The sequence below is a fragment of the Chiloscyllium plagiosum genome, unplaced genomic scaffold, assembly GCF_037043375.1.
Source record: "Chiloscyllium plagiosum isolate Xiang-an unplaced genomic scaffold, Cpla_swu_hap1 HiC_scaffold_35, whole genome shotgun sequence".
Taxonomy (NCBI): Eukaryota; Metazoa; Chordata; class Chondrichthyes; order Orectolobiformes; family Hemiscylliidae; genus Chiloscyllium; species Chiloscyllium plagiosum.
Genome location: NW_028270173.1, coordinates 11,107,332 through 11,130,518, shown reverse-complemented (window position 1 = coordinate 11,130,518; position 23,187 = coordinate 11,107,332). Strand labels below are relative to the sequence as shown.

General features: G+C 44.3%; 1 protein-coding gene across 1 annotated transcript; it reads left to right on the top strand.

Annotated features, from left to right (window-relative positions):
• The first annotated feature begins 1,219 nt into the window (after positions 1-1,219).
• Positions 1,220-21,995, top strand: LOC148140057 (zinc-binding protein A33-like). Its single transcript, XM_087979230.1, has 6 exons — positions 1,220-2,173; positions 2,264-2,359; positions 2,446-2,679; positions 3,268-3,290; positions 3,380-3,495; positions 21,275-21,995. Exons 1-6 carry the CDS (start codon positions 1,763-1,765, stop codon positions 21,793-21,795), a joined length of 1,401 nt encoding a protein of 466 aa, XP_087835356.1. The 5' UTR covers positions 1,220-1,762; the 3' UTR covers positions 21,796-21,995.
• Positions 21,996-23,187: the final 1,192 nt, after the last annotated feature.

Genomic DNA, 23,187 nt, shown 5'->3' with positions numbered 1-23,187 from the left:
TCTCCATGCAGCTGAGGTTCCTTGCCCCCTTTGGCTTTAGAAGTTTCCACACCACTGAGGTTACACTGACTGGCGTGCAATTGCTGTGTTCATCCTGAAACCCTCTTTTGAACCAACGTTTACAATTCTCCAGTTGTCTGTCACCACTGTTTGAAAGAAGTGGAAGATTACAGCCAGTGCCTCTGCAATTTCCATCATTACTTCCCTCAGCATCCTTCAACACATCAGCTTGTAACTGATGTATACGAAATATGACTATGGTCAGCCTTCCCACTGTCTCCCATTATTAGTTTTTAATCTCATCAGCACATTCAATTTTAAAAGTTCTTTACAAGAAGTTGACGAGCATTTATTGCCCATCCCATTCCTAATGGCCCTTGAATTGAGTGACTTGCCTAGCCATTTCAGATGGCAATGAAGAGCCAACCATATTGTTGTGTGTCTGGAGTCACATGGAAGGCGAGGATGGCAGATTGGTCCCCAAAAGGACATTGGTGAAACGGGATGGGTCACCATGACTAAGACATGCTTCACTCTCCTGATTTATAAATTGAATTAATATTCTCATGAGATTTGAACCCAGATCCCCCACAGGACATTGGTGAGGCCACTTTGAGAATATTGCTCTCAACTCTGGTCTCCCTGCTATATGAAAGATGCTGCTAAACTTGAAATGGTTCAGAAAAGTTTCACAAGGATGTTGCTGGGAGTGGAGGTCCTGAGCCACAAAGACATGCTGGGTCTTCCCTCCCTGGAGCGGCAGAGGCTGAGGGGCAACCCTCCAGAGGAGCATGGAGAGGGCAGATAGCCAGGGTAGGGGAGTCCAAAACTAAAAGGCATAGGTGCAGGGTGAGAGAGGGAAGATTCAAAAGGGGCCTGAGGGGCAATCCCCCCATGCAGAGGGCAGTGTGTGTAAAGGCTGAGAAACCACCACCAAAAATAAAATGTAATTTTCTTTCAGTGAGTTATGCACCAACAGAGATCGGGGGAGAGAATGTGGGGAGAATATTTTTCACTCAGTGTTGGGAGTTTGGGGTCTGCTACTCATTTCCTGAAAACAGAAAGGGGGCAGAAACCCTCAAGGTTTAAACATACTGGGAAATGTACCCCACCTTACAGGGCCACATCCCAAAAGGGGGAAGGCGCTCACTTTTCCAGTTTCTCCATCAGTGACCGGCTGAGTGGCTTCTCGCTGGGCACTTTCTCTCGCATTTTCCGTAAATGCATTTTCTTTCACAACTTCCCTCCAGAATTTATTTCATTCCAATAACCCACATTCCGGATCATATCGGACCAAAACATTCCCAATGTTAGCGAGGGGTCCTGCTTTCCCCATACGTGGGGGAGGGGGGATGAAGAAATGATTTCAGATTAAAATATTCTTCACCCGGTGACAGTTTCCGAAATGCTGCAATTGTAATTTCTCACTGAAGTTGTAAACTTGTTCCGGAAGCTGCCATCCTCTTCCTTTCTGTAAACGGTCAAAGGTGAGACATCGCAAAGTTTTCTCAACAGAAATCGCGTCGCTTTCAAGTGCCGTTTAATTCCATCTTGGGGAAAGTTTACCCGAGGGAGCTGCTCCAGTCACATCCAGCCGACGGCGAATTAGTCCGAGACTCTGCGATGGACGGTGCCGGTGGATACAGAAAGGAAGCCCTGTATGAACTATCACCATCTCGGTGCTGCCTGAGCTGAATGTGTTCAGCAGCGCAGGGACATTGGAACTGAAAGGGGTTTGCATCAGGAAGTGCTGAGGGTGGACATGGATTCCAGACAGCAGGGAGAGAGTTTGACCGAGGAGGTAATCTGTCCCATTTGTCTGGATTTCTTCACCGATCCGGTTTCGCTGGATTGTGGACACAACTTCTGCCGCTCCTGTATCACCCAGAGCTGGGAAAAGCAGGAGATAAACTCCTGCCCGGAATGTAGACAGGAGTTTCCGGACAGATCCCTCAGAGGAAACCGGGCCTTAGCGAATCTGGCCGAGAAAGCTCGAACATTAAATCTGAATCCACAAGAGAAGGAAAGTAAACATCACTGTGAGGAACATCAGGAAGAACTGAAACTGTTTTGTAAAACTGACAAGAAATTGATCTGTGTGATTTGTAGAGGTTCCCGGGAACACAAATCTCACAACTTCATCCAGATCACAGAAGCTGTTGGAATCGACAAGGTAAAAGGAAACACATTCCATCCCCTGATTATTTCATCACATTTTCATGATCTAATACTTTTATTTTCTCATTTTCTCTCCCAATCCCAGGATCCGGTGAAATCTTCCTTGGAATCTCTCACAGGGAAGAAAGCGGCGGCTCTCGAAATGGAGCAGCAGCAAAAACAGAAGATTTCAAAAATTCGGGTAAAGTCCCATGGAGATCAGCTTCAAAATTTGATTTGTTCATTTTTTTTTGCAGAAACATATTGTGTTTATATTTCCCCTGACAGGAGGAATCCAGCAGCCTGCAGACCCACATCAAATCCGAGTTCACTAAAATGCACCAGATGCTGACTGAGAAAGAGCAGAGTTTACTCCGAGATCTCAGGGAACAAGAGGAAAACATTCTCAAACCAATGAAGCGAAATCTTTGTAAAATTCAAGATCATTTAAATTCTCTTCAGGAGAAACTCTCAACGTTGGAGAAACAGTTGGAACGAAAAGACAGAGTGGTATTTCTGAAGGTGAGGGATTATATTTCAGATTAGTTCAGTGAAAGTGACTGTGAACAGTCCCAACATGATGCAGTCAACCATCCTCCTTCATTCCCCCGTCACTATCTCCCTCTGCTCCTTTCTCCCTCATGGTTTTCCCTACTTTCCTGTTTATACATTTGTGTCAATCGCACTGTGTGACAGTGGATTCCATACTTCCATCACTTTCTTGATAACAATATTTCTCCTGAAATCCCCATTGGGTTTATTTGTAATTAGATTATGTTCATATATTCCAGTTTTCAGGTTCTTCAGAAATGGAAACATGTTGACTAAATCTATAGATTCAATCCTTTTCATAATTGCCAGCTTTCAAGTCAGATATTTACTTCAGAAAAATACATTAATGTTTCCTTCAATCCTTTACAGTTGTTTGAATTTTTTTGACCTTCTCCTGCTCTTCAATATCCTTTGTGTCACATCCTCTTTCTATTCCATGTCTGAAATAATCAGACTTGACAATGCTCAGCAGGTTGTAACAATGTGAGTGCAATTGCTGCTTTTTAGATATGGACAGTCAGTCTCTGTCAACTCAGATTGGTGTTCTGTTTGTTTCAGGAGGAAGCATCTCGGGAGAGGAGGTAGGACATGTGCTTTACTGACACTCAGTAAAATTACTCAGGGAAGTGTTTGTGATGAACTTACAACAATCATTTTGTTTTGTTTGCAGGATTAGTGATAATAGTAATGAGCTCTCACTAACAGATGGTGCCCTGTCTCCTGAAAAATTCAACATTGTTTTACCATTTCCTGTGTGGAACGAAATGCTGGAAACTATTAAATCTGGTAAAGCTCAGATAAGTTGCTTTGTTTTGATTCCTATTTTAAAATTTGGATTGTTATGTGTATAAATATTAATGATAGTATAATTAATGCTCAGTTATAAAGAAAGCTGGATAATAATGGCTTTCACTGTCATTGACAAAGTATGGGGTTTGGAGCTCTCCCAAAACTGAAGTCAACAGGAATTGGGGAAAACTCTCCACTTGTTGGAGTGAAACTGAGCACAAGGGAAGATGGCTGTGATTGTTCAAGGTCAATCATCTCAACTCAAGGACATTTCTGTAGGAATTCTCAGGGGAGAGTTTTTGCCTAGAAATCTTCAGCTGCTTCCTGAATACATTTTCCCCCATCCTGGGGAGGGGGATGGGTGGAGATATTCTCTAATAATAGGACAATATTCTGCCCCATTTGAGAAAGAAACTGACACCTCAGTGAACCTGCACGGTTACTGCCTTTGCTGTTTGAATTCATGTATCGCTGGACATTAAAGTGCGTCTGGGAAAATTAAGTTAAAAATCACACAACATCAGGTTGTAGCCCAACAGGTTTATTTGGAAGCACACTAGTTTTCGGAGCAACGCTCCTTCATCAGGTGGTTGTGGAGGACACAATTGTAAGGCACAGAATTTATCGCAGAAGTTTACAGTGTGATGTAACTGAAATTATACATTGAAAAATACCTTGATTGTCTGTTGAGTCTTTCATTTGATCAAATACCATGATAGTTTCACTTCTTTCATGTGTAAATCACAAAACCTTTTTTAAAAGTTGCATTCTCAGGTTAACTGTTATAATTGGTGTTAGCTGGACAATATGTTGAAGGTGTTAGCCCCCTGTATTCTCTGTCTGATATTTAGATTGATTCTAATCTAAAAAGTGAGATAATAGAGTTTTACATGAATTCATGCAGTTTTTGAGCAAAGTACAATGTAACTCTGCAAGTACAAATTCACTCCACAAAATATATGTATATGTGTGCATGTGGGTCTTCTGTGTGTGTCTGTCTGTCTGGGTTTGGGGATTGTGAGTATGAGAGAGAGAGTGTATATATGTGCACTAGCCCATAGTAGTGTGTGTGTGTGTGTGTGTGTGTGTGTGTGTGTGTGTGTGTGTGTGTGTGTGTGTGTGTGTGTGTGTGTGTGTGTGTGTGTGTGTGTGTGTGTGTGTGTGTGTGTGTGTGTGTGTGTGTGTGTGTGTGTGTGTGTGTGTGTGTGTGTGTGTAGCTGATAGCGAAGTTCCATACCTATAGGGAGGGCCTCAACCGGGATCTTAGGTCCATGTCACACTACAGGTAACTACCATTGCACTATACACACACACAGACATTCCTACACACACACACAGGCACTCCTATACACACACATACACACGGACACACATATACATAGACACTCACACACACCCTGACAGACACACATACTCCCTCACTCACACATGCATCCTCTCAGAGACTTAGACCACTCGACACTCACGCACACCTGTACACTCTCTCACACAGACATTCACAACCCCCCACCCCAGACACACACATGCACCCCCTCACAGACTTAAGACACGCTACACTCACATACGCACACATATACCCTCTCTCACACTCACGACCCTCCAACCCAGACACATATACTCACACACAAACAGGGTGCTGCAAGCTAGTGTGGGCAGGAATAGGAGGATCGAGCAGATGAATGCATGGTTGAGGAGCTGGTGTATGGGAGAAGGATTCACATTTTTCGATCATTGGAAACTCTTTTGGGGTGGAAGTGACCTGTACTAGACGGACAGATTGCACCTGAATTGGAGGGGGACTATACTAGCAGGGAGATTTGCTAGAGTTGCTCAGGAGGATTTGAACTATTAAGGTGGGGCGGGGTTGGTGGGGGATGGTGGTGGTGGGACCCAGGGAGTTAGTGAGGAAAGAGATCAATCTGATGGACGGGACTGGCAGCTTAATGTTCCAGGATACAAATGCTACAGGAAGGATAGAAAGGGAGGCAAGCGAGGAGGGGGAGTGGCATTTTTGATAAGGGATCGCATTACAGCTGTACTGAGGGAGGATATTCCTGGAAGTATGTTCAGGGAAGTTATTTGGGTTGAACTGAGAAATAAGAAAGGGATGATCACCTTATTCGGATTGTATTATAGACCGTCTAATAGTCAGAGGGAAATTGAGAAACAAATTTGTAAGGAGATCTCAGCTATCTGTAAGAGTAATAGGGTGGTTATGGTAAGGGATTTTAACTTTCCAAACATAGACTGGGATTGCCATAGTGTTAAAGGTTTAGATGGAGAGGAATTTGTTAAGTGTGTACAAGAAAATTTTCTGATTTAGTGTGTGGATGTAGCTACTAGAGAAGGTGCAAAACTTAACCTACTCTTGGGAAATAAGACAGGGCAGGTATTTATTGGTCAGGGTATTGTGTACAGGAGTTGGGAGGTCATGCTGCAGCTGTACAGGACATTGGTTAGACCATGGTTGAAGTATTGCGTGTAATTCTGGTCTCCTTCCTATTGGAAAGATGTTGTGAAATTTGAAAGGGTTCAGAAAAGATTTACAAAGATGTTGCCAGGGTTGGAGGATTTGAGCTATAGGGACAGGCTGAATAGGCTGGGGCTGTTTTCCCTGGAGTGTCGGAGGCTGAGGGCTGACCTGACAGAGGTATACAAAATTATGAGGGGCATGAATAGGATAAATAGATGAGTCTTTTCCCTGGGGTGGGGGAGTCCAGAACTAGAGGGCATAGGTTTAGGGTGAGAGGGGAAAAATACAAAAGAGACCTAAGGGGCAACCTTTTCACACAGAGGGTGGTACATGTATGGAATGAGCTGCCAGAGGAAGTGGTGGAGGCTAGTACAATTGCAACATTTAAAAGGCATTTGGATGGGTACATGAATAGGAAAGGTTTAGAAGGATGTGGCCCAAGAGCTAGCAGGTGGGACTAGATTGGGTTGAGATACCTGTTCGGTTTGGGCTGGTGGGACCGAAGGGTCTGTTTCCATGCTGTACATCTCTATGACTCTGTAACTCCTCAGATACTGAAACATACTGAAACTGACAGATCCCAAACATCACCCCGACAGGAGCTCTCTGTCTCCTGAAACTGAAGGAAGTGGTGGGGGCATTCATCAGAGTCCAATTAACTTCCAGATTCTCTGAAAGACCCCTTGAGTCTCAGTTCTTTCAATTATTTTATTCAAGAAAATGCAGAAGAGAATGCCCTTTGATCAGGACAAAACACCATTCCTCTGATTTTATAACAAAGACTATATACTTTATTCTTACTGTAATTGATGAGATAGATTACATTATCAACTGGTCCACATTGACAACTGTCCAATTGAGACCCTGCATGCAGTAATCACAGAGTCATACTGTTATTTATACAGCATGGAAAAAGACCCTTCAGTCCAACTCGTCCATGCTGACCAGATGCCCTAAACTGATCTCCCATTTGCCAGCATTTAGCCTATATCTCTCTAAACCTTTCCCATTCATATACCCATCTAGATATCTTTTATTATATTTTAAAAATATTTTATTGAAAAACATTTTCTTTACAAAATGATAAAATTACAAAAATATGAAAATATAACATTAAAACAACAACAGTAAACAATAAACCAGCTGCTACACTGCTCTACAAAGAACTCACAATTACACTCATTACACATCAATAAATAAATAAGTAAATAACTATCTCTGCTCAGCGTATCAAGATCACAGCTCTCAACCTTCGAGAGCAACAGTTATTAAAACCACGTTTGTTCAAAATGTTTCCTCTCAGGACATTAGGCTTATTAAACCAAACCATCATGTCTCGACAAAAGCCCCAAATTAAAGCGGCGGACAGATCTGCTTCTAAATAATTCAAGAAGGACTGCCATGTCTTATAAAAAAATGTCCATTTTCTATTGCACCATGTTTGTAAGAAAGTCCAAGGGAATGTGTTCCACAATTAACTTATGCCACCCCAACAGACCCGGGGGGTTCTCAGATACCAAGCACATCAGAATGTTCTTCCTTGCACAAAAGTGAGGATGATAAAAACCTTTCACCCATGCACTTCTGAGGGAGATAAATTTGGCAAACGCAGAAGAAGAGAAACCGGGTCCGCCTCGACTTCGGTCCCCAAGACCCTCTCTATTACTCCTACTGCAGCACTCCAGTACGGATGGAGCCTGTGGGAGGACCACAGACAATGAGTGAAGGTACCCGTATTTATTTTACACTTGGGGCACATTGCTGTTTAAATTTCGCAGATGATCGGGGGCCAGATGAAACCTATGAAGAAACTTTAACTGCATGGCATGGGTTCTATTACATATCAAAATCCTCCTTGAATTCTCACAAATATCCTCCCACGTTTCCGGAGTGACCTCCACTCCTAACTCTCTCTCCCAGACCTCCCATAATTGCTTGATGTCACCCGAGGAACATCGCCCCAACAAATGATAGAGGTATTCACTGAAAGAGTGCTCTTAGCCTGGAGCACCTTCTTTTCTGTATCAGATCTAAAACTCTCAGCCAGAAGCGTAGTCGCTTTTCGGATAAAATCTCTGATCTGAAAAAAAACGGAAGAGATCCCTGCTCAATAATCCATTCTTCCGAGTTATTTAATTAAATAACATTAATGTGGCATCTTCAAACACATCACCCAAACAAGAAACTCCCCTATCCGCCCAGAATGTAAACCCAGGCCATTATCCTTGGGATACCAACTCTGGCAATTTGGAAAGATGTCTTAGACATATTGCCCTCTATCTGTCTCATTGCCCTCCATCTGTCTCATTGCCCTCCATCTGTCTCATTACCCTCCATCTGTCTCATTGCCCTCTATCTGTCTCATTGCCCTCCATGCTTTGACAGTATTAATAATATTTGGATTGTGACAACGTTCTGTAATTGTCCTCATTTTGTCCAGAAACAACAGGTTAATAAGAGGACACTTTGCCTGAAAGGCCTCAATGTCCAACAATATCGATGCCAAATCCCCACAGGCCCAATCACTCACAAAAGGTAGTAGGGAGCTCAACTGATATTTTCTGACGTCCGTGAGATCCACTCCTTCCAACTCCTGGGACATTTGCAATTTTGTAAGATTGATAAGAGACCACTTATGGTGCCAAATAAAGGAACTAAACCAACCATTCAATTTCCAAAACATTTGTCTGGGAAAAAGCAAGAGAAACATCCTCAGGGGGGTATAATAAGTGGGGAAGATCTTAATAACACCAAATCAACTTAGCCATGATATTGGAAGGGCCCCCCAGCTTTGAATGTTCTGTTTAATTTTGCCAAGGAAATGAACAAAATTAGCCTTGAATAACTGATCAAAACTAGGGGTACCAGAGATGCCCAAATAAAGAAAGCCTCTGTGTGCCCACTTAAAGGGGAACCCACCTTCAATGTCCGGTGTTCCCCTAAGACTGCCCCATAGGCATTGCCTTGATTTTGGAAAATTGATCTTGTAACCTAAGGAAAAGCCAAATGATTAATACGTTGTATCAGATCCAGCACCAAAACTGCCGGTTTCAGAAACCTTATAAATGTTATAATTATACCCACCTCCACTGTTTTCTCTGGCAGCTCATTCCATGCACACACCATCTTCTGCGCAAAAGCTTTCTCCTCTTACCTTATGTCTTCTAATGTCCTCTGACATATTAGGAATGTTTGAGGACTCTGGGTCTATACTCGATGGAGTTTAGAAAGATGAGGGGGGATCTTACTGAAACATACAGAATACTGAATGGCCTGGACAGAGCTGATGTTGGGAAGATGTTTCCATTGGTAGGTGAGACTAGGACCCGAGGGCACAGTCTTAGAGTAAAGGGATGACCTTTTAGAATGGAGTTAAGGAGAAACGTCTTCAACCAGAGAGTGGGGAATCTATGGAATTCACTGCCATATAAGGCTGTGGAGGCCCGGCCACTGAGTATATTTAATACTGAGATAGGCAGGTTCCTGAGTATCAAGGGAATCAAGGGTTACAGGGAGAAAGTGAGAAAATGGGATTGAGAAACTTATCAGCCATGATTGAATGGTGAAGCAGACTTGATGGACTGAATGGCCTAATTTTGCTCTTATGTCTTATGGTGTTCTAGTCTTACAGTTTTGGGCTGAAAATGTGTTGCTGGAAAAGCACAGCAGGTCAGGCAGCATCCAAGGAGCAGGAGAGTCGACGTTTTGGGCATGAGCCCTTCTTCATGAATCCTTCAGGGCGCTTTTCCAGCAACACATTTTTAGCTCTGATCTCCAGCATCTGCAGTCCTCATTTTCTCTTACAGTTTTGGACAAAGCAATCAAAAGGAGCAAAGCTATCTGTTACCCTCTCTAACCAGGACAGAAGAGATTGAAAGGATACTGGAGTGGGAGGAGGATCCACTTATTAGTGTTTAATGTTGGGACCAAGAACAAAGAGGAGACAAGAGACTTCATTTGGAGAATATCAAAAATTAGGAACAAAATTAAAGAATACGACCTTAAGGGTTATATTCTGGGCATGACTACCTGAGTCACATACAAACTGACAAAGAGGTAAGAAAGTTAGTGAAGTAAATGTGTATCTAAAGGATTGGGGCAGGAATGAAGGGTTTAAGTTCGTGAGGCACTGGCATCAATATTGTAACAGGAATGAACTGCACCATTGGGACTGTTTCCACCTGAACCAAGGTGGGATCTGGATCCCTGCAGGTGAAATAGGTGGTCACAGGACTTTAGAAGAAGGAAGGGCCCAGGAGCGGTTATTAAAGTGTCCAGAAAATGCAATAGGACACAGATTATGGAAAGAATCAGGAACCTAACTTCTGCCACACGAGATAAGGGAACCAGAACGAGAAAGTGGTACGGTCACTAAGGGTGGAGGAGACAAAACACAGGAAGTGAACTTGGACCACAGATTAAAATCGGCTGGTGGAATGTTGTGGACATTACAGAAATGTGGCTGCAATTGGGTCAGAGCTGGGAATGAAATATCTGAGGATACGCGTCCAGTCAAAAGGACAGACTGATTCGCAGAGGGGCTGGGGTTTTGGAATTAGAAATGCAATTAAATTTATAAGAAGAGATGTAAAGACGGGTAACGTAGAATCTGTGTGGAAAAAAACACCCCAATGGAAGTTACGTACAGGTCCCCTAGGAGTAGTCAGGCTGTCGGGGAGAAAATAAACCAGGAGATTGAAAAGGCATGTAAGAAAGGCTCTCTTCTAATAATCATTGGGATCTTCAATATTTGGGTGAACTGGGAAATCAAGTTGGTAGTGGATCCCAAGAAACAGAATTTGTTGAATGTCTAAGACATGGTTTTTTGGAGCAGCTTGTGGTACAGCCCGCTCAGGAAGAGGCAATTCTGGATTTGGTGATGTGCGATGAGCCAGATTGGATTAGGGAGGTTAAGGTGAAGGAACCCCTTGGGGGGGGGGGGAGTCATTGCAAAATGATTGAATTCACCCTGCGGTTTGCGAGGAAATCACATGTAACTCTATTAGAATTGAATAAAGATAACTGTAAAGACATGAGGGAGGAGCTGGCCAGAGATGATCGGAAGGTGGACCTCGCAGGGAAGATGGTGAAGCAGCAATGGCAGGAACTTCTGGGTGTAACTGGGAGGCACAACAGAAATTCATCCCAAGGAAAAAGAAACATGCAAAGGCAAGGATGAGGCAACCATGGCTGAGGAGGCAAGTGAGGGACAGGATAAAAGCCGACAATGTGGTAACGCTTAGAGGGATGCCAGAGAAGGGGAAGCCTTTAAAAACCTACAGAGGATGACTGAAAAAACAACAAGGGAGAAGAAGTTGAAATATGAGTGTAAACTAACTCATCATATTGAAGAAGATTGCAAGAGTTTTTGTTTAGATGCATAACAGGTAAGAGAACAATAAGAGGGACATTGGACTGCTAGAAAATGAAGCTGGAGAAGTAACAATGTCAAAGAAATGGGAATGGAACTGAATAGTGCTTTGTATCAGTCTTCACGGTGGAAGGCACCAGGAGTATAAAAGAACTTCATGGGATTCGGGGGCAGCGATGAGTGGAAGTGCATGGTAAAATGGGGCAAAGTTAGCATCAAGGGAAGGTCATGCCTGACAAATCTGCTAGAATTCTTTGAGGAGGTAATGAGCATCTTAGACAAAGAAAAGTCAATGGATGTTATCAATCTGAACTTCCAGTAGGTCTGTAATAATGTGCCACACAGGAGGCCGCTGAGTAAGAAAAGAGCCCGTGGTGTTTGAGGCAAGGTACCAGCATGGAGAGAAGCTTGGCTATTTGGCAGAAGGCAGAGAGTGGGGATAAAAGGGTCTTTCTCAGGACAGCAGCCAGTGACCAGTGGTGTTTCGCAAACGTCAGTGTTGGGACCACAACTTTTCACTTTATACATTAACGGTGCAGATGAAAGAACTGAGGGCATTCTGGCTAAGTTTTCAGATGAGACAAAGTAGAGGGAAAGGTAACACTGAGGAGGGGGGAGGCTGCAGAAGGATCTGGACAGGTTAGGAGAGTGGGCAAAGAAGTGGTAAATGGAATACAATATGGGAATGTGTGAGGTCATGCACTTTGTAGGAAGAATAGAGGCATAGACAATTTTCTAAATGGAGAGAAAAATCAGAAATCTGAAGTGCAAATGGACTTGGGTGTCCTAGTTCAGCATTCCCTTAAGGTAAATTTGCAGATTGAGTTGGTAGTTGGGAAGGCAAACACAATATAGATATTTATTTCGAGAGGACTGGGGGAATGTTTTCCCAGACACGTGGAGGGGTGACCCAGCAATGGGAGTGCAGCAGATTTCTGAACCGCTGTCCACCAGGAGGGCCTCAGATTTTCATCAACATTTTAATAGAGTCTGGTCTAGTCCAAGACTTGTACATTCCTACTGTCGACCCTGGGGGTGGGGGGGAGATCAAGGCAGGGATATGCCTGCCTGGTTACCCCAGATCAACACCTTTCACTCAATGTGGGGGGTGGGGTCAGGGGTCAGAGGTGATGACCTGGAGGAGGACTGGGCGTTGGTCAGGGCGTTGTGGTGGTACATTCTGCAGCCATGAAGACATCCATTGCTAACCTCAGTGTTAACAGCAGCGGGAAGGCTCAGCACTGATTCTATATCCTCTCCCTCCTCGGGAACAGAGGTACACGGTGAGCCTCCTGCATTTCAGGAGATGGCTTCGTGGCTCCTGGACAGGCAGGGAAGGGTCTTCATGAGTCATGAGTCACCTGACCTCCAATTCTGATTGGCCCCTTTTTTTCCAGCTGGAGATCGTGAGGGTCAAAGAGCATGTGCCCGGCTGTCTGCTCCAGCTCATGGTTTGTTTCAGAAGCACTGAACTTCTGAACATGTTGGATGGGACCTGATCAGACCTGCTTTTTTGGGGAAGTGTCTACTCTTCTTAGCTCCATCAGTGACGGTGAACCTATCCTTCTCAGGGGGAAATTGTATCCTTGGGGAGGGGTCCATGGTGATATCCAGAAGAGCTCAGCATCGGTGGAGAAATTGAGGGACTTGTGTTATGACACGGGGTAAACCCCAATGCAATTTAAACCAGCAACACAGAAAAGATTCATCCCAGGCTGTAAACCGTTAAAATTCAAAAGGCAAAGAAGTATTTCAAAAGTCACTACTTAGAGAAAGAAATGGAAGAACTTTATTCTTTAAGTTTAACAGACAATATTAATGAACAACTATTGACAACTCCTTTCTCTTAAACCTTTCTTATACCTCCCACTCTACAATATTAGTCCATAAAAAAATCCAGATGAAGATTTACAAAAAGAAAATCACATTTCAAAACCAGTCAGCTTTGACGAGTTTCCTCTGCAGATTTTCTGCTGTAGATTCGCTCCAGGTCAGTTTCTATGTTCTGCTGTACAAACGTCTTTCACAGACAGGTACTTTTCAGAGAGCTCTTAAACTAGCAACCTTCATCTGTTGGTTGTTCGATAGTTCTCTCTCAACTGTTCAAAAATATTTGGTTTTATACCACAGAACATCAGATTGTTTCATTGGTTTTAATATCAAAATACTAAATTCAAATTTGATTGGAGTTTGGTATCTTGGGGCATAATTTAAACTGATTGGCCAAATTTGAATTTGTTTTTGTTCCATAGCAACCCAGCTACTCTGTAGTTACATTGTTACCTTCAAAGTTTGTGCGAAGATTTGTAGCTCGGGTGCTCGTTGTTGTGGTTCTGTTCGCCGAGCTGGAAGTTTTTGTTGCAAACGTTTCATCCCCTGGCGAGGCAACATCATCAGTGCTTGGGAGCCTCCTGCGAAGCGCTTCTTTGATGTTTCCTCCGGTGTTTATAGTGGTCTGTTCCTGCCGCTTCCGGTTGTCAGTTTCAGCTGTCCGCTGTAGTGGTTGGTATATTGGGTCCAGGTCGATGTGTTTGTTGATGGAGTTTGTGGATGAATGCCATGCCTCTAGGAATTCCCTGGCTGTTCTCTGTCTGGCTTGCCTTATGATAGTAGTGTTGTCCCAGTCGAATTCATGTTGCTTGTTGTCTGCGTGTGTGGCTACTAAGGATAGCTGGTCGTGTCGTTTTGTGGCTAGTTGATGTTCATGTATGCGGATTGTTAGCTGTCTTCCTGTTTGTCCTATATAGTGTTTTGTGCAGTCCTTGCATGGTATTTTGTACACTACATTAGTTTTGCTCATATTGGGTATCGGGTCCTTCGTTCTGGTGAGTTGTTGTCTGAGCGTGGCTGTTGGTTTGTGTGCTGTTATGAGTCCTAGGGGTCGCAGTAGTCTGGCTGTCAGTTCTGAGATGCTTCTGATTGTTACCTTGTTCCAGACACTCTGTACTTCTCTAAGTCCTTGCTAGCTTTTCAACACTTTTAAAAAGTACATACACCCACAACTTCATAACTCTTCCCCAGAAGCAAATGGATCATCATAATGAGAAAATTGTTTCATTTATTTTGTCTCAAACCATTCACTACATTATCATGACACACATATGACTTTAATCTAAGTTCATATTAACTTCTTCCCACATCAATATAACATTGAAAGATTGTCTAAGATTACATTCTTACGACTCACAACACGTGTGGCATGTAATTTACAAGTCTGTAACATAAGAGTCCAATGAAATAGTCGCATTTTCTTGTCTCTAAAGCTTTCCAAGAATGTAGAGGATTATGATCCATGTACACCACCGTCTCTGACACATTGTTCATGACATACACATTAAAATGTTGGCAGGCCAGTACCAAACTCAATAGTTCTTTTTAAACCGTGGAGTATTTCCTCTGGAATATGTCGAGTTTCTTCGAAAAGTAACTAATTGGCAGTTTAATACCGTCCTCATCTTCCTGCAGCAGTACAGCTCCAGCACCCATGTCACTAGCATTGTTGGAAACTTTAAAAGGTTTTGAAAAGTTTGGTGTAGCTAAAACTGGTGCAGTGGTTAATATTGCTTTCCAATGGGCGAATGCCTCCTGGTATTGTTCTGTCCACTGAAACTTTGTGTCATTCTTCAGCAAATCAGCTAACGGTGCCACTACACTGCTGATGTTTGTAACAAACTTCTAATAGAATCTGCTCCTAAAAATTGAAGCTCCTGTTTCTTTTAGGTTGGTCGTGGAAATTCCTTGACGGCCTCATTTTTGCATTCTGTGGGGTCAACCTTCCAAACTTACTAAAGATTACTACATCGTCCAAACAGACTGCACAATTTGTTAACCCAACCACAACTCCATTTATGTGTCTTTGGAATATGGTGGGTGTGTTCTTCAATCCTAAGGGTATCACTTTAAATTGATATAGCCCATATGAGGTTACAAATGCAGAAATTTCTTTCACCATCTCTGATAAAGATTCCTGCCGGTAACCACGCAGTAAGTTCAATTTGGAGATGTAACTGGCTTATCCAACTTTCTCAATACAGTCCTCCAATCTTGGAATTGGATAGAAATCCGATTTGTAATGGTGTTGACCTTCTGATATTCCATGCAAAATCGCTGAGTCCCGTCCGGTTTGGGAACTAAGACGATCAGCGAACTCAACTCGCTCTGGCTTGGTTCAATGATGTCCGTCTCGAGCATGGCCTCCACCTCCATCTGGACCTGTCTGACTTTGAGGATTCAGTCATGGGGTGTTGTTTTATTGGAGCAGTATTCCCTACATCTACTTCTTGTACAACAGCATCAGTCCTCCCCAGCTGATTCTTACATATGTCCTTATACTGCAGCAACAAACCTTTCAACTGTGTTTTATGCTCCTGAGACAGGTAGTTTACTAAACTATCCCACTCCTCAAGGACTTCTTTATTTTCTTAATCTATTTCAAGACACCTCAAAAATCCGCATCATCTGGATTTGATTCCTCACTCTGCGGGTCAGTAACTAACATCTGTTTCTCTAGTTCTTTCTCTCTTGTGTCATACGGTTTCAGCATGTTCACATGACATACCCGATACCGTTCTTTCCTATCTCTCATCTTTACTAGATAGTTCACCTGACTCAACTTTTTCTCAATTTGATAGGGACCACTAAACCTGGCTTTGAAGAGATCACTGGTCACAGTACTAACACGTCAAAGTCTCAGAGATTTTATCTGCCACCTGCTTCATTCTATGCTGTGCCATCGTTAGGTGCTGTTTAGCGAACCCACCTACTCAATTTAATTTCTCACTCACCACCGATACATAATCTAATTGTGAGATCTCCGACTTTGGTCCTGTCCATTTTTTTTTAATTAATTTTAAAGGGCCTGTCATTTTAAAGGCCCAAATGTTAACTCAAAGGGAGTGAGCTGAGTAGATTCATTTGGGGCGTCTCTATTGGTAAACAGTATGAATGGGATACCTTTATCCCAATCATTCTTGTAATCCTAACAGTATGCTCTCAACATGGTCTTCAAGGTCTGATGCCATCTTTCTAAAACTTCCTGGAATTCAGAATGACATGCACGATCCTAAGCTCCTTAAACAGCCTAGCAGTAAAATTTGACTCTTGATCTGACTGAATCTCTCTGGGTAGCCCACACCCTGTGAAGAAAGCTACTAAGGAGGAGAAAGTGAGAGCTGCAGATGCAGGAGATCAGAGCTGAAAATGTCTTGCTGGAAAAGCGCAGCAGGTCAGGCAGCATCCAAGGAACAGGAGAATCGACGTTTCGGGCATAAGCCCTTCTTCAGGAAGAAGGGCTTATGTCCGAAACGTCGATTCTTCTGTTCCTTGGATGCTGCCTGACCTGCTGCGCTTTTCAAGAAAACTACTAAGTCCTCTACCACCCATTTTGCCTTGATACACCGTAATGTAATGTTTCCTCCGGAAATCCGGAAGACACATCCTTTAAGGTTAACTCGTACTGGTTCCCACTTTCAGTTCTCGGGAAGGGACCTACACAATTAATTATAACCCACAAGAAAGGTTTATTTCGTAGTGTAGGATTTCCCCTTCTCCCAACTTCTATCCCTCACAGGATGAAAGTCTGGCTGGAAGCTTATCTTATGCACCAACATGTACTCACCTGCTAATTCTGCTGCCCTTCTCACGTCCTGAACTTTCTGTTCCTCCACGTGAATTTGTACCATCTCTGGAAGTGAGTTTTTAAACTCCTCCAGTAGAATAATCTCTCTTAGAGCCTCAAAGGTCCGAACTATCTTTAAGACTCGCACCCACCTACCAAAATGACCATGTTTAATTCTTTCAAACTTAACATAAGTCTCACCTTGTTCCTTCTTTATGTTTCTGAACTATTGTGAAATGCTTCTGGTACCAAATCATAAGCACTTCAAAGAGACTGTTTGACCTCTTCATAATCTTTTGACCTCTCATCTGACAGTACAGCAAATACCTCACTAGCTCTGCCGACCAGTTTACTCTGAACTAGGATCACCTATAAATCCTTGGACCACTCCATCTGCCTTGCAAATTCTTCAATGAAATAAAGAAGGCTTCAACACCTTTCTCATCAATATGTGGCAGAGTTTTGACATGTTTGTCTGCATCAGTACCTTGTCTTTTAATCTCCATTCTGTTAACTTGACTTTGCGAAGTTGCAACTTCTCAAGTTCAAATTTTCTCTCTTTTTGTGTCTCCTTTTCTTCTCTCTCCCCTTCTCTCTCCCTTTCTTCTCTCTTTGCTCAGCTCAGACCCTTCTCTCTTTTTCCTCTCTCTCTTTTTCCACTCTTTCTCATCTCTCTCCCTCTCTCTTTCCGCTCTGTCTCTTTTTTTTATCTTCTAACTCCTCAATTCTAATTTAAGATTTTCTACCTCTACTACACTTGTCTGTTTCTCTGACATATCTAAGTATTTGAGTAACTCCTTTACGATGTCAGCTTTACTTTTGTCCTCGGTTAAACCCAAATCTAACTTATTTGTTAATTCTAAAAGTATGGCCTTTTTCTTTCCTTCTAAACTTTCTTGACAAATTTGAGAATCACTTTCAAATCCCAGAACCTCTTTCGCAATTTGAAAAACTATTACTCTCACTTTTAAATTAACCAATCACAAGTCACCGAAATTAAACAAATTGTCTCACCTATGTTTTATTTAAAGATCTGGGATAATAACCTGCAAGTGTTTAAATCTACTGGGCTTTCTCATACCCCAAATCTATTCAAATCTGTCTGAACCTGTTCAAACCACGAATCTGAGACACAAACTGTTCAAATCCTGGTAACGAGCCCCCAAACTGTTACAACACAGGGTAAACCCCTCTGCTAATTTAAACCAGCAACATAGAAAAGATTCACCTTGTGTCCTAACACTTGGTTAAGACCTTTGACTTGGTCTTGGTAGATGTCTGGTCAACTCTCCGTCCCGATTCCATTGCCTTCCTCTTTGTGAGGCCTGGGTTAGAGTGTCCAGAATTGACCACCTCTACATTTCCAGGACGTATCCATCCTGTGTTCCGAAGATGGGGGATTCATGTGACAGGAACTACTCTCTGATCACAACCTGGTGTCAAAGAGGGAGCTCGTTCCGTTCAGCGTCAGAGTGACGTCGGCGTACTGGCCCTTTAACAACCTCCTGATGGAGGACGAGTGGGTTCGGGACTTGTTTTGTCACTTCCAGACTGGCGGGAGAAGGAGGGTGGGGGCTTCCTCTCCCTGAGGCTACAGTGAGATGTGGGCAAGGCTCACGCCCGTCTCTCTGTCAGCAGTTTACGTGGGGGTCAGTGAGGAAGAGGCAGAAATCCAAGATCGATGGGTTGCAGAAGGAGCTGGTCAACCTGGAGTCACGTCTCAGTCAGCCCGATGTGGACCCAGCCCTGTGGGGGGTGTATGAAGAGAAGAAGGTTGCACTCTGGGATCTGCAGCTCACTGGGTCCTGGGGTGTGTACGTGAGATCACGGATCCAGTTCCTTCAGGATCCCGACCCCCGGCTCCCCTTCTTCTACTCACTGGGAAAAAGGCCCAGGATCCACCAGCAGCACCTTGTTCCAATGGCAGATCCCCCATCTTGGATCTGGAGGGAATCAGGGCCCAATTGAGGGCCTATTATTGGGCTCTGTTCTCTCCAGATCCGTCCAGTGAGGAAGCTCGCAGAGTTCTGTGGGAGGAGCTGTGGCAGGTCAGTCCCCAGGACACCGAGAGGCTCTATGCCCCTCTGAGCTTGGAGCTGACCCCTGCCCTTGCCTGTCTTTCCAGGGGCAAGACCCCAGGGCTGGACGGGCTGACCGTGGGGTTCCTCAGGACATTCTGGGATCTCCTGAAGGAATGTGTCGTGACCGGAGAATGCCCCTTTCTTGGTGCAGGACCGTCATCACTCTGTTGCCTAGGAAGGGGATATCTGTTTGTTAAAGAATTGGTGCCCGGTTTCCCTCCTCAGCACAAACTACAAAATCTTTACCAGGGCACATTCGACATCCCTTGGCACCTCGGGACTTTGTCAGCTTTCGGGTTTGGGACACGTTTTGTCGCCGGGATCTGAGTTCTGTATGCCGCCGCGGAGTGCCCAGTGAAGGTTAACGGGTCCCTGACGGTGCCCCTACGCTGTGGGAGAGGAGTGTGTCAGGGCTGACCGCTGTCAGCCCAGCTTTATTCTCTCTGTGTGGAGCCATTCCTGTGCCTCTTGTGTGAACGGCTTTCAGGTTTCGCTCTACGCTGGCCGGGGCTGGAGGGGATTTTTCTGGCTTACACCGACGCCGTGCTCCTCATGGTCACAGACCCAGCTGACATGCTGAGGATGTGCGAGTGCCAGCTGGTGCAGGTTCATAGTTCCTTAATAGTGGAATCGCAGGTGGATAGGGCAATGAAGAAGACGAAAGTGAGGTCTGCAGATGCTGGAGATCAGAGTCAAGATTAGAGTAGTGCTGGAAACGCACAGCAGGTCACGCAGCATCCGAGGAGCCGGACAATCGACATTTCGGGCAAAAGCCCTTGAAGAAGGCATCTGGTATGCTTGCCTTTACTGCTCAGTGCCTTGAGTAAAGGAGTTAGGATGTCATGTTGTGGCTGTACAGGACAATGATTAAGGTCACTTTTGGGATACTGCATTCAATGGACTCCCTCGATAGGAAAGACATTGTGGGACTTGGAAGGGTTTATACAAGGTTGACAGAACGCTGCCTGCTTTGGGGCGTTTGAACTATAAGGAGAGACTGAATCAGCTGGGGCTATTTTCCCTGGAGCGTCGGAGGATGAGGGGTGACCTTTTTCAGTTTTATAAAATCACGAGGAACATGGATAGGGTAAACAAACAAGGCTTTCTCTTGCGTAGGGGAGTCCAAAACTAGAGGGCATTAGTTTAAGGTGAGGGTGTAAAGATTTAAAAGGGATTCAAGGGTCAACGTTTTCACGTACCCTGCCACCTCAGTATGGAATGAACTGCCAGATGAAGTAGTGAATGCTGGTACAATTACAACATTTAAAAGGCATTGAAATGGGTAGATGAGTAGGAAGGGTTTGGAAGGATATGAGCCAAGTGCTGGCAAATGGAATCAGATTAATTGAGGATATCTGATCAGCAGATATTTGTTTCCGTGCTGTACAACTCTATGACTCTAAATTCTTCAGTTTGTTTATTATTTCTGTTTCCAGAGTGGAAGGGAGTTTGGGAGTGTGAAAGCAAGTTCAACCCATTTTTTAACACACAGGAAGGAAAGCAACTCAAAAGCTGACAACTCAAAGCAATGTCCGTGTGAAAATCCCATGTGAACATTGTACATCAGAAACAGGAGCAGGAGTGATCCCGAGAGCTTGCCCTGTCATTCATAAAGATGGCGGCTGATCTGATTGTGACCTTCACTCAATTTTCCTGCCTGACTCCCACAATCTTCAACTCCCTCATTGATCAAAAACCTGTTTAACTCAGCTTCCAATATATTCAATGAACTGGGCTCCACTGCTCTCGAGGGGGAGAGAATTCCAAAGATCAATGATCCCGAGACACAAAATCTCTCCCCATCTCTATGTTAATTGGCAGGGCCCTTATTTTGAAACTCTATCCCTGGTTCCAGGTTCCCCCACGATGGGAAACAGCCTCTCAATGTCTACTCTGTCAACACCTTCACCATCTTATACATTTCAATAAGAACCTCCCATTCCTCTAAACTCCAATGAGTACAGCCCCAGCCTGAAACCTTCCATCACAAGGGAACTGCTTCATCCAAGGAACCCACCGAGTGAACATTCTCTGACCTGTCTCCACTGTTTCAATAAAGCTCTTTCCCAATGGCCGCAACCTCAGTCTAACCAGGGCCAGCTGAATTCCTTTCGATGACATTGAATTTCAGGAGATTTAATTGGTAATTTGAGATCAGATTCAGCATTTCCACTTCCAATTTTGTGAAAACCCATACCCAGGGACTGTCTCTAATTCTCGGTTTTTCCTCCCAGTCTCTGTGACCCTGGATGTGGAAACAGCAAGTCCCCAGCTCGTGGTGTCTGAGGATCTGAAGAGTTTGCGATTGATTCGGACCAGGAGGAGTCTCCCTGACAACGAGAAGAGGTTTTCAAATCGGGGCAGTCTCTGTGCCCTGGGATCAGAGGGATTCACATCGGGGAGACATTACTGGGAGGTGGAGGTGGGGGGGAATCAGGGCTGGAGTCTGGGAGTAGCCTCAGAATCTGTGGAGAGGAAGAGATGGGTCAGTCTGATCCCGGAGAATGGATTCTGGACCATGGCACGGGATGAGGATCAGTTTTATACTAACACCTCTCCTCTATCCCCTCTCTGTGTCGGTCAGATCCCCAGGATGGTGGGAGTTTATCTCAGTTATGAATCTGGGACAGTTTCATTTTACAATGTGGACACCAAGTCCCATCTCCACACCTTCACTGGGAATAAATTCACTGGGAAACTTTTTCCTTTCTTCGAGGTTTGGGGTTTAAACAAGTTTCTGAGAATCAGCTGTTAAAGGGGTGGGGCCTCCCTGACGTCACAATGACCCCCGGGTTTAGGGTCTGGGTCAGGGATTGGGGTCAGAAACCTCCCATTGACAACAGGATGTTACTGAATGTGTCATTGAATTCTGAGATTATACTTTGTAACATCATAACCAAACTGTCAATACATCAGATACAAATATAAATGTCAGATGGTGAAAATAAAAAGTAAATTAAATATCTTGTGTCTCTTCTTGCTTCATTTACTCCCTGCTTCAGTCCTATCCTCCATCTCTTCACCTGTTTCCCAGTCTGGAGCTGGTATTTCTCTGTGTTTCCATTTCTCACTCTGCATCCGGAACATGAAATCCTGAGGGAGAAATCCAAACACTGAAGGGTGACAAAGCTGCATTTACATAGCATCCTCTATTGAGCTTCTTGTATTTTTGGGGAAGTAAGTTAGCCACAATCCACTCTCTCCCAGGATATGCTGTATCCCCGATGTTTAACTGTCTCTGAACTCCAGTTCTCTGTGCAGAGATGCTGTCTGACCTGCTGAAGATTTGCAGCATTTTCTGATTTTATTTCTGATTTCCAACGTCCCCAGGATTTGGATGTGTGTCACCGCCATCTGCGGTGGCGGTCCTGTACCATGTTTCTGAAAAGGCTCTGACACCAAAGCTATGGCCTGTGCTCGAGCCAGCCCCACAGGCCAGGTGGAGGTGGGGGCGGGGTGGGTCATGAATCTTGTCATGGTGACTGTGAAGAAGGTGGAGGAAGGATCACCATTTGACCGGATCTTCTTCCTGAAGAGAATCCTCCTGGATTGCTGTGGATTCTATCTTCTATATTCTATCTGCAGGATTTCCCCAGAGGGGGCTACTTTGACATGACCTTCAGGAGTGTGAAGCAATGGGAGTGTCTCCTGAAGGTATTCGAGGAGAAAGGAGGTGAGGGTCCCCACTCCGTCCTGTCTGTGGCTCCATTGTTCATTCTCCCTGCACAGAGGAGCCGTGTCTCGTTCACCCTCCCCACCTTATCCCTGTAATCTCATCCTGTCTCACAACCCTCCGAGGTGTCTGCGCTCCTATAATCCGGTCTCGGAATCTGACATCCCCAATTTTACCTTCTCTGCCATTGGCCGTCATACCTTCAGCTGCCTGAGCCCAATTCCCAGGTGACACTTTTCATCCTCCCGATGAAGTGAAGCTGACAGAGAGTGGAGGGTGACATGTGCCTCTCCAGTCAGGGGCTCAGAATAACAGTGAGATGTCAGAATGGTGTGTTGCCTCCCTGGAGCCAGGATCAAGGATATCTCGGAGAGGGTGCAGAATATTCTCACAGGGGAATGGGATTAGCAGGAGATCATTGTACACGTCAGAAGGGAAAAGGGTGAGATTCTAAAGGGAGAATATCAGAAGTTA